This window comes from Macaca nemestrina, chromosome 17 (assembly GCF_043159975.1).
Source record: "Macaca nemestrina isolate mMacNem1 chromosome 17, mMacNem.hap1, whole genome shotgun sequence".
Classification (NCBI taxonomy): domain Eukaryota; kingdom Metazoa; phylum Chordata; class Mammalia; order Primates; family Cercopithecidae; genus Macaca; species Macaca nemestrina.
The window spans coordinates 47,982,916-47,995,136 of record NC_092141.1 but is presented as its reverse complement, the minus strand read 5'-3'; the positions used below and the strand labels follow the sequence as shown (position 1 = coordinate 47,995,136).

General features: G+C 36.9%; 1 protein-coding gene across 15 annotated transcripts in view; it reads right to left on the bottom strand.

The window, feature by feature from the left end:
• LOC105476856 (BCAS3 microtubule associated cell migration factor) overlaps positions 1 to 12,221 on the bottom strand; it is a 710,244-nt gene that overhangs the window by 322,448 nt on the left and 375,575 nt on the right. For all 15 annotated transcript variants that reach the window (XM_071082810.1, XM_071082809.1, XM_071082814.1 and 12 more), the window contains one exon: positions 1,579 to 1,679. In XM_071082810.1, the coding sequence (XP_070938911.1) occupies positions 1,579 to 1,679 (101 nt within the window). The remainder of the gene's footprint in view (positions 1 to 1,578; positions 1,680 to 12,221) is intronic.

Genomic DNA, 12,221 nt, shown 5'->3' with positions numbered 1-12,221 from the left:
TGAAAAGTTGAAGGACAGTGGTTTCTCTGCCAGCATTCCTTGGACAACATTTTGATTCTGGAAAAAACACACGCATTTTGGGTTTACTTTATCTTCCTATCATTAAGAAAGGATGGACCACCACATGCCAGGAACTGAAAAACTTCCTGTGAATATTTTTGGTGTGATGAAATAAATACATGTTACCTAGACACTGTTTGATTTTCCAGTTTACTTTACTTTTGATTTTCCAGACTTTAGTTTTCAGGCTACCCTCCTTGAGACTCCTTGAGAAAGAAATGAAACTACAAATGGCCTCCACATTTTCTGAGGCACCTGTCCGATGAAAAGCTGCCAGATTGGTAATCTGAGATAGGTCATTAGCTTCACAAAATGATGTCAGACTTGAGGAAGACATAACAGCATTTGTAACAAAGTCATTTGTAATCCCATCATTTTGAAATCTGCCCAAGTATCTTTTATTTCAAAGCCCTTGAGATGAAGACAGCTTCACCTGGCAAGGGGAGGGATGGTCAGTGAAGCTGTTGGAGACTGGGCATGGTGGCTCTTGCCTGTAATCCCAGCACTTTGGGAGGCCAACACAGGAGGATTGCTTGAGCCTCGGAGTTCAAGATCAGTCTAAGCAACAGAGGGAGATCCTATCTCTACATTAACAAACAAACAAACAAACAAACAAATTAGCCAGCATGGTGATGCATGCCTGCAGTCCCAGCAATGTTGTAGGGCTGGTTTAGAGACCACTAAAAGCAGCATCACATGGGCTTAGGAAAGGAAACCCAGAGGGCACCATCAGAACTTCTGTAGGGTAGACTGTTATATTTCCAATAGTGAAAGTATGAACTCAATCTTCGGAAAATGCTGGCTCCACAAAACAAATCCCAAAGATTGTTGAGTGGCTTCACTGTTTCATCAAGGTCAACTTTTATTTTAAACCTGATGAAAATGTGCTCCAAAGAGCCTATTTAAATTCCAAAGTCCTAGCTGGTCACAGTGGCTCATGCCTATAATCCCAGCACTTTCGGAGGCCAAGATGGGTGGATCACTTGAAGTCAGGAGTTCAAGACCAACCTGGCCAACATGGCGAAACCCTGTCTCTACTAAAAATACAAAAACTAGCCAGGCAGGGTGGCACATGCCTGTAATCCCAGCTACTCAAGAAGCTGAGGCACGAAAATCACTTGAAACCAGGAAGTAGAGGTTGCAGTGAGCCAAGGTCATGTCACTGTACTCCAGCCTGGGTGACAGAGCAAGACTCTGCCTCAAAAATTAATTACTTTCAAGGCCCTAAGGCTTTAAATGGATTGGATTGTGTGAAAAATACATAGATTTTATGCCATGTGTATGGAAGCTAACATATATATACACACATACACACACAAATATGTATAATGTATATATAATATGTATATGTACACCTGCAGCAGTATTTGTGGAGTAATTTGTAATATGGAAAGACAACTAATTCTTGATAATCCAACAAAGAGTTACCAATTCTCCCCATTTACCTCTAAGAAAAAGAATAAAAACAGTAAATTTGTTTTATTTTACTTTAATACTCTCAATATTTCAGAGTTTTACCTGGGAAAGCCATTCTTCATCTTCCTGTCCACTATGGTCAGAAGCTAAACTGTCATAAGACCCATGTCGAGTAATGGGCCCAGGACTTCCAGGGGGAACCACTAAAGGAGAAAGAAAATAGATTTAAACCACTTTATTCCATGCAGTGGAAAAACAGACATGGGCACAACCATTTTGGATACTATGGTAATCTATAAGATAAAATATAATACTTTAAAGCACAGAGGCAATTCAAACAATTATTGAACAAGTAAGAATGAAGTTCTTAGGAATAAGATACTTTAAAAAATATCTACAGGAATTTAGTAATGACATCTTCTTGCAATAAAAGAAATAAACAACTAATTACATGCTAATAGCAAAAGTACACTGAAGAGCAGCGACAAATCTGTTCATTGGGGGATGATATTAGGATTCTTTAAAAGAGTTTATTTAGTAGCTTCATATAAATGCTAGGCATAAAAAATGCACATTTAATTGAAAAAATGCTTTCAGTCCTGAAAAAAATCATTTATCCAGAGAAATACATCATCTTTCTTAGATACCTGGGTAGTTTTCATGATTCTTAAGTGGTATGACATAGTCAAATTATAAACAGCCTACTTTTTCACTCAAATAGGAACATTTGCTTAGTAAAACAATACAATGATTCAAAAACATTTACTGAGTTCCTAATATGAACCAGACATTATCTCCTCAAAATCTTAGTCTCTTCTTTGGAAGCTACGACTCACCCACTCTGTCTCTATATCGCTAAAGGTATTTTTTTCTTTTTTTCTTTTCTTTTCTTTTTTTTTTTTAACAGCACTTTTAGGTTCACAGCAAAGTAGAGCTAAAGATACAGATATTTCCCATATAACCCCCCAACCTCATACATGATTTTATTTAATCTCTTTTTTTTTTTTTTCTTAAGAGATAGGATCTTGCTATGTCACCCAGGCTGGAGTGCAGTGGCATGATCATAGCTCACTGTAACCTCAAACTTCTGGGCTCAAACCATCTTCTCACCTTAGTCTAATAAGTAGCTGAGACTACAGGCGTGAGCTACCATGCCTGTCCAAAATTTTCTTTTTTGTAGAGACAGGATCTCACAATGTTGACCAGGCTGGTGTCAAACTCCTGGCCTCAAGTGATCCTCTGGCTTTGGCTCTCAGAGTGCTGGGATTATAGGCATGAACTACCACGCCTGGCCTACCATTTTAATACCCAGAGAAATCAAGCAATGAAGTACTGGGAGGAATAGAGAAAAACAGGGGAGGTAAGTAGGAAGAAAAGTAAGAAAGTAAGAGATGATCATTAAAGAAGTGTAGAAGAAATAGAGAAGAATGACAAGCTGAAAACAACCTTCATAATTTCCACCACCCAGAGACATTTATATATACACATCAACACACAAAAAGTTCCTTGAGTTAGATTCCTCCATATGAAATCAGAGGATGTAAATATACAAATTTCTTAATATGTATTCCCAGAGTTATACACTTACCCAAGCAGTGACAGAGAATGCCAAACTCATTGAGTTCTTTCTAGAACAAGGTAGTATTTTGAAAAACTGTATCTTAGTGAAACAGATACAAATAAAGTAGACAAAGCATAACCTAGGGCAAGATTTTAAAAGACACAGACTCACAAAAAGCTTATCTTAACTTGCTGCAAGAGGAGAAATGCTAATTCAGTGAATTACTCAACAGAGGCATACATAGTATTAAAGTGTAAGATCTGCAGTAGTCAAAACTTTTAGCTGCTAGTTCTTCAAAATCATAGTTTTACAGCCAACAGGCATGGTGGCATTTGTACAAAACACAAATGATCACAAAAGCATACACCTACATTCTTGTGATGACAAATGATATCAAGAAGAAAAGAATACCACAATATCTATTATTTCAGCATTCTTTTGGAAATAATTGATACACATTGAAAGGCTGATAAGTAATGTTTTCAAAAGGTTATCTTCACACCACTAAATTCTATATTAATTCTTACTACAGAAGAGAACAAGAGGATCCTTGAAATTCCCACCCCTTAAATACTAGTGAAAAATGTGAATATGGACAAATATGTAGAGGCTGGAAAGCAGATGAGGGCAGAGAAGATTTTAAAGAGGTGAGGTAATATGTTATACAAATATCTGAAGGAAAGGTGTGACAAAGGGAATGTTAAGTGCAAAGATTTTGAGAAATAAAGGGAATCAGTAACAGTTAGGAAGCCACTGTGGTTGGGTGGGGTCAGCCATGCTGTGAGTGCAAGATGAGTCAGTAAGGCAAATGAGGTAGGACCAGCAGATTACTGTGGGCTTTTCCTTTCTTTTTTTTTTTCTTTTTCCTTTTTTTTTTTTTTTTTTAAGTAATAAAGCTCGAGTAATATGATGGAAAGCAATTGGAAATTTTTAAGTAGAAGTGAGCAACCACACCTTACGTAACTAGCTGGTACCTAACGTGAATTTCTCCAAAAGTTTATGTTGTGTTTTATATTTGCTGAGCCTAGACTAGTACATGTCACAGAATAAGCACTCAATAAGTATCTACTGGGTGGTTGGAGTTTGGGATTCTGTACTAAGTAAGCAATGGCACTAGAATGACTGGACACTTGTTTATCCATCAACAAAATAGGGATAATGTATTATAACGTCTGGGATTAGCTTCAAAATAACCCAGTGGCAGGGATAGAGGTGGGAAGTAGAATTACAGATGAAAACAAGATTGGTCATTAGTTGATCATTGTCATAGCTGACTCATAGGTACATGGAGGCTCATTATACTATTATTTTCTAGTTTTGTATATGTTTGGAATTTTCCACAGTGAGAAGGGAGAAAGATCCTCTCTGCCCTCATTAACTTTCCAAGGGAAGTAATAAAGATTCCAAATATACATCTAGAAATAGTATCATAAATATGCATCACAAAATCCTAAAGAGATTGTAAGAATTTCCATCCCCTCTTTTCACTAAAAATAGTTTTCTAATTAAGCATGCTTGGAAGCCATCAGAAGACGGGCAATATAAAAAAATAAATCTGGTGGGATAATATTTTTCAACATTAAATAAATATCCTTCCTTGGCCCCACCATCTTTTCCATGTTTGATACATTTTTATTACCAAATTGGGTAGAAGCACAAACATCAAAACAGGAGAAGCTTAAAACTAGAAGCTAACTATAATCCAAATAATTTTGAAAAGTCTGAAAGAAGAGTGCAATAAGGGAACATATTTTTTCACAATAAATTAATCATTACTTGGCACTGTGGTGTTAAACATACAACTAGATATATTTCTGTTCATAATTGGTAATGTAATATATTTATTAAAATCTGCTGGTCTTCCTATTATATTCAGTATTGGATTCTCTACACGGTTTTGGGAATTACAATATGTAGCATGGAATACCTTAGAACAGTCCCAACAGTATACCGAGCCAGAACCTGCTTCATCCAAATGTGGTCCTCAGACCATCAACATTGACTTCCCTGACACAGCTTGTTAGAAATAAATAATTTCAGGCTCCACCCACCCAGCCCTACTGAATGACAATCTGTATTTCAACAAGATCCCTAGGTAATTTCATTACACATTAGAATTTCAGAGCTGTGTTATACAGGAGTATACTCACTGCCATTCCTCTAAAATAGATCAGTAGTAAAAGTTTGGAGAATCTACATTATTCTTTAAAAGGAAAAATATGAAAAACTGGTTTTCATTTGAGAGCTTAGGAGGAAAATAATTAGCTACTTATTACCATTTCTAAAATCTAGACAAGAAAATTCTGAAATAAACATGGTTATTATGAGATTGTTAGCTATAAATTATTAGAAAATTTAAAATAGAAAGGTACTATCATTTTCATAGGATTTACTTTTTGTCCACTTGTTATCCTTCTAAACTCTTCACTATAACCTCGAATTTCAGTATAAATGGCCATGATAGCAGAAAAGCCAAGCTCTGTTTGCCATGGCTGATGTTGGGGGACATATCAAGCCAGTACGTGCATAAGTTAAAGTGACAGATCTAAAATGTTCAGCTTACCAGTATTTAACACTTTTCTTAGTTTTTGTTGTAGTTGTTGTTGTTTTAGTCAAAGGTGGTTGAGTGTTTGGAAATGACCTTAGGTGGCTTTTGTTTTACAGATATGACCTGCCAGCATCACAAAACTTTTGGACAAAGAAATCAGTAAGTCTCTTGATTTTAGTCAGTCTACATATAGTACTGAAAAGCTTTGTGACAAGTAATTCTTTCTAATGTTACCAGGCTGCCTGTGTAAATACAGAAGGCCAGCCTAGGAGACAGGATAAATGATCTGTGGGAAGGGCTCATAGTCAATAGCCAATATTCTAGTTTAAAATTCGTTCTCAAATGCTTTGGGCACAAAAAGATAAAAATAAACTAAGTTTTTGCTCTTTTCATATAGCATAAATTTTCTTAGTTTGTACTAACACATTCTCATACTACAAAGGTAATTTCGTGGAAGAATGTTCCTTTTGATATTGAATGATCTGAAATTACACAAATAGAACTATACATTCAAAAAAATTCTCATGTGAATAACAAAAAAGACAAATTCAACAACAAAAAAAAAAGTTTCCTTTCTTTCTTTTTTTTTTTTTGACACAGGGTCTCACTCTGTCACCCACGCTGTAGTGCAGTGGCATGATCTCGGCTCACTGCAACCTCCACCTTGTGTTCAAGTGATCCTCCCACCTCAGCCTCCCGAGTAGCTGGAATTACAGGTGTGCGCCACCATGCCCGGCTAATTTTTGTATTTTGAGTAGAGACAGGGTTTTGCCATGTTGGCCAGGCTGGTCTTGAACTCCTAACCTCAAGTGATCCACCCGCCTCAGCCTCCCAAAGTGCTGAGATTACAGGCATGAGCCACCACACCTGGCCTGAAAGTTTTGCTTTCTTGCAGGTGGACACTGAATAGTAGGTCTAATTTGGTTTTTGTTTTAAAAGTCCCAAAACAAAAGCAGCTTAAAACCTAATTAAAATGAATTTTAAAATCTGTGCACTAAACTACCAGTCTCTGGCACCATTTTCTGTTTTCTGTCCTTGTGGTGCAGGTTCTTCTCTGTTTCTTCTTTTGTTCTTTTCACTGGCTCAGCTGCACCATTCTCCATCACATTCATCATCACTACCAAATTCAGTTTACCTGCCCTGAAACTGTACTTTCCCTTTCGCAAACCCAGGCTGGGCAGCTTTATTACTCTTTCCTTTTCCTGTAAATCTGCAACCTTCGACTTCCATTTATTTGGGGATTCTTGTTGATCTTGCATGATTTTTTTCAATGCTTCTTTTTCATCTCTCCTACTATTTCCCAAGTCACTTCTTTGGTTTTTTAATTGTGGGTTACCATTATTTGTGTCTTTGGCTTTACTTAATGCTTCTTTGGCTTTTTCTTTAAATAGAATTATCCTCTCTTTTGCTCCTCTGCCAAAGTCTATCCCTTTTATTTCACCACTTGCATTTATTTATGTTAAAAATTTTCTCCCAATCCAGGTAGGAAGAACATTCTATGTTTACTGCCTTGGGAAGTAAGAAATAGAAATATAGAGTCTTTTAATTCAAAAATTCACACTCTGATCTATAAATGAAGATTAAATGCATTTGTAAGTTTAATTATAAATTTAAAATTCACATTCTGATTTATAAGTGAAAAATCAAAGATGGACCCAAAAGCTCTCATCTGGACAAGTGAGTTTACTGGGTTCTACTGGCAGCGGACTTTTATATGGACAGTGGAATTCTTCAGATTCAGGACCAGACACAGTTTCTGTTTTCTCCTACTCTTTACCATATCCCCACCCTTCCTCCGCAAACAATGAAACCCTCACCATGTTAAAGTTTTTAGTGGCGACCTGAGAGATGAATAATGTTGTGCCAGCATTTTTCAGTCATTTCGGTTATTTAGAGGAACAACATTCCTTTTTCTAGCAACAGAGAAATCTGCAGTTAAATGACATCATGCTGCCTTGAATGAAACAGCTCAGGCTCAAAGTTCACCCAAAGGCCAACAGTGATAAACTCTCTCCCAAGGACAAACCTCAATATATTTTTGGTGCTTATTAAAAACAGCATTTATATAGCAGCCACACAATAAGCAAGGGCTCTTTACCAAACTCTGTTTCTGATCAGAAAGCACTCATACGGATGAAATTCTGCTTGGGAATGTAGTCTCTTAGTACAGAAACTAAAATTTGCCATTTTAAAACAAAGGTTCAGAAGACAAATAATCCAAAAGCAAAATGAACAAAGGCAGTTCCCAATGAACAAGCAATTCACAGAGGAGGAATTATAATATCCAACAAACATATTTAAATTGTAGTAATTGGAGATTTACTGACTCAAGTTATCATTGCATACATGTCAAAGTGGGAAAAATTAAAGTGTGACTTTTTAAATGACTAAAAAAAGGGAGAACCCTCTCAGATTAAAAATAACACACACAACTACTTGAAAATGGGTAGTATTAAATTCACACTGATTTATAAGTGTGACAATTTAAATGTAGAGGAATTCACTAAATCTAATACACAGAGCAGTAAAGCAATTCCACAGAATATCACTGGTTGTTCTGTTGATTAGCCGCCGTCTATACCAATGCAACAATAATACATAAAGGGAAACAAGCTGTATCTACGTTATATATTATACGGATCAATGATCTTCCTTGCACCCTGACCCTGTAGTACCATAGATGTTCTCTCATTAATTATTAAAGTTTTCTAACAGTCAGTATTGTACATCTGTGGTTTCACTTTCTTTTTATTCCACATTCCCAGAAGAACAGTCACAGACAATATATAATTAGAAAAAGTATGTATCTTCTCTGTCTATAAGCTAATAGATTTCACTGAAAAACTGACAACTCTGGGTACATCGTTTCCCCCCATCTCCTTTTCTGTACCCCCACAGTATCATAATATTACAACAGAAGATAAACTAAGGAGCTTTCATTTATTGTTCCTGCTACCAAAAGGTCGCTTGACATTCAGCATCTGGACAAATTACACCTGGAGGTAGTCTGGCTGGGCTCACAATTTAGTTTTACTTCTTAGTGGCCCTAAATATCTCATAAAATGGAGAGAAAGAATAAAGCATAATGGGTTCATGCTATCAGCCAGATCAGCTACTCTACTAAGGAAAAATTTCAAACTGTGCAAGTATACTTTTTTTTTTTTTTTAAGAGATAGGTATCGCTATGCTGACCAAGTTGGCATGCAGTGGCTATTCACAGGCATGATAATCATACTGCGCTACAGCCTAGAATTCCTGGGCCTCAAGTGATCCTCCTCTCTCAGCCTCCTGAGGAGCTGCAACTACAGGTGTATACCATGACACCCAGCCTCTAATATACTTCTAAGAAGTGAATAGACTATAACAATTATCTCAAAACATTTGCAAGGTCAAACCATTTTAAGGACAAGGTGGAGTTTATGAGAGGTCTTCAAAAAGTTCATGGAAAACTGAAGTAAGAACAAATGTCAAACTTACAGTCAAGCTTGGGTAGAAGAATGGTGAAATTACTGATTCTTTACCAAAAGTTTATGGAGACAATGCCCCAGAGAAATCAGCAGTTTACAAATGGATAGTTCGTTTTAAGAAGGGATAAGATGGTACTGAAGATGAAGTCCTCAGTGGCCAGGCCATCCATATCAATTTGATAGGAAAAAATTCATTTTCTTTGTGCCTTCATCGAAGAGACCAATGACCAACAGCAGAAACTACAGCCAGTGCCAAAGACATCGCAATTGGTTCCACTTCCCCAATTCTGGTTGAAAAATTAAAGGTGAGCAAACTTTTCACTTAACGGGTGCCTGAAGCATTGCACCCAGATCAGCTGCAAACTACAGGAAAGCTTTCAATGGAAATTTTAATCAAGTGGGAACAAGATTCTGAAGCATTTCTTCAAAGAACTGTAACAGGAGGCCGAGTATGGTGGCTCACGCCTATAATTCCAGCACTTTGGGAGACCAAGGCGGCAGATCACGAGGTCAAGAGATCGAGACCATCCTGGCCAACATGGTGAAACTCCATTTCTACTAAAAACATAAAAAATTAGCCAGCATGGTGGCAGGCGCCTGTAGTCCCAGCTACCTGGGAGGCGGAGGCATGAGAATCGCTTGAACCCAGGAGGCGGAGGCTGCAGTGAGCAGAGATCATGCCACTGCATTCCAGCCTGGGTGACAGAGCAAGACTCTGTCTCAAAAAAAAAAAAACAAAAAAAAAAAAAAAAAAAAAAACTGTAACAGGAAATAAACCACGGCTTCACTGTTACAGTATGATCCAAGAGACGAAGCACAATCAAAGCAATGGCTACCGAAAGGCGGAAGTGGTGCAGTCAAAGCAAAAGTGGGCAAGAGCAAAGGTCATGGCAACAGTTTTTTAGGATGCTTGAGGCAGTTTGTTTGTTGACTTTCTGGAGGGCCAAAGAAAATAATAACACCTGTTAATTATGAGAATCTTTGAGAAAATCAGCCAAAGCTTTGGTGGAAAAATGCCCAGGAAAGCTTCATCAGAGAGTTCTCTCCACCACAACAATACTCTTGCTCATTCCTCCTAGCAAACAAGGGCAATTCTGTGAGAGTTTCGATGGGAAATCATTAGGCATCTACCTCACAGTCCTCATCTGGCTCCTTCAGACTTCTTTTTGCTTCTAATCTTAAAAAAAATCATTAAAGGGCATCATTTTTCTTTAGTTAATGTAAAAAAGACAGTATTGACATAATTAAATTCTCAGGACCTTCAGTTTTTTAGGATGGACTAAATGGCTAGTGTCATTGCTTACAAAAGTATCTTTAACTTGATGGGGCTTATCTTGAGAAATAAAGTTTATATTTTTAATTTTTATCTTCTAATTCCCTTTTTCCACAAACTTTTTGAAGTCCCCTCATATTTACCTGGAAAGACGCACACAATACTTCATGTGTTCTACTAGAATTCGTATCAGTGCAACTCATTGGACAGTACAGCTGCACTATGTGTACATTAAATCACCAACAGTAGGATAGCTGGAAAAGTCAGTCCACACTATTTTAAACAATTGTATCATAACTATATAATACTTTGCTTACAGCTTATGAATAACAACTGTTGTCTTATCACGGGTTATATAATCTGGCCAGACTCAGATCTAACAATAAAAGCATTCTTATTAAAGTTCACCTTTACAGGAGTAGAGAATACAATACATTACTAATAGTAAGTGCCTCCTGGGAGGCGATGAGGTTGACGGGGGTATACGGAGGATTTATTTTCCACTGGATATTTCTTGTTACCTTTTAAACTGTGTATATCATGTAGTTGTATAAAAATTCATATTTAATTAAAAGTTGTGGAATAAGAACAATACAATTGATAGTGCAGTACACCATAGTCAATATATGCAAACAAGCAAATCAGATATATATCAACAGAAATTGGAAAATGATAAACAAAATAAAAGTTGACCTTATTGCATAGTGGGCCATGTGTTTTTCTTCCTATTTTTAGGTTCAGTAACTTTTTAAAGGGGGTGTGCTACTTCTAACTTGCTTATGCATAATGTCTCCATATCCGTTTATCATTATCTCTGTATTTATACATACAAATATCAAACATAGGACCAGCTTTATCAACTGCTCAAACATGTTGTTTTTTTGTTCAGAAAACTGATTATTTGCTGAAAGCATCCTAAGCTAAATTCTGCGTAGAATTATGAGTTGTATTGCTTCAACAGTAGCAACTGTATTCTCACAGCCAAACCTGAATGTTAGATGCATTTCTTTCAGGAATAATCAATTCTCCATTCCAAATTCAAGGAACACACTAAAATATACTCTATAAGATACTAGGATGAGTACAGCATATATGGAACCTACTGTAAATTGATGTTGTAAAGGTAAATAATCACTATTTTTGGTCATTAAATTGTGTGTAGTAATCGATGTACCAATTTGTACGTATAGGCAATAGGACAGTGATTGAAAGCTTACTGTTCTTGATTCCATCTACAATGGCATAGTTGAAGAGTAGAGACTCTAATGTAGTATTTGGTCTAGCATCTACACTAAGCCCTGACAAAAAAAGCAGGTGGGGTTGGGGGGTGATGCTTGTAAATGTAAAAATGGCAAAAATAATTTTTTTGCAAAGAGTTAATGCAGTTTCTTTCATGTCTCATTTATTTATTATTTAGTTACATACTACAAAGATCCATAGCATTATGCAGCAAGAAGAATTACATACAGATTTTCTCTTGCCTAAGCAAAAGAGGCAAAGTTGTCTTGGCATGGAGAGATAAAAGCTTTTAGACCTGGAAGGCACCAGACATTTTCACCCTATAGTTAGGAACATAATCTAAAATCTTTTTAAATGATCATTAAGCATTCATGATGTTTTCCATATTTTATCTCTAAATTAATCAGAAAATTCTCAAAACCAAGAGGACAGGGGAAAGCATGAGATAGAGAACATAAGCCCACAACTACTGCAGGGTTTTCTTTTCTTTCTTTTTTTTTTTCGAGACAGAGTCTCGCTCTGTCGCCCAGGCTAGAGTGCAGTGGCACAATCTCGGCTCACTGCAAGCTCCGCCTCCTGGGTTCACGCCATTCTCCTGCCTCAGCCTCCCGAGTAGCTGGGACTACAGGCGCCCGCCACCGCTCCCGGATAATTTTT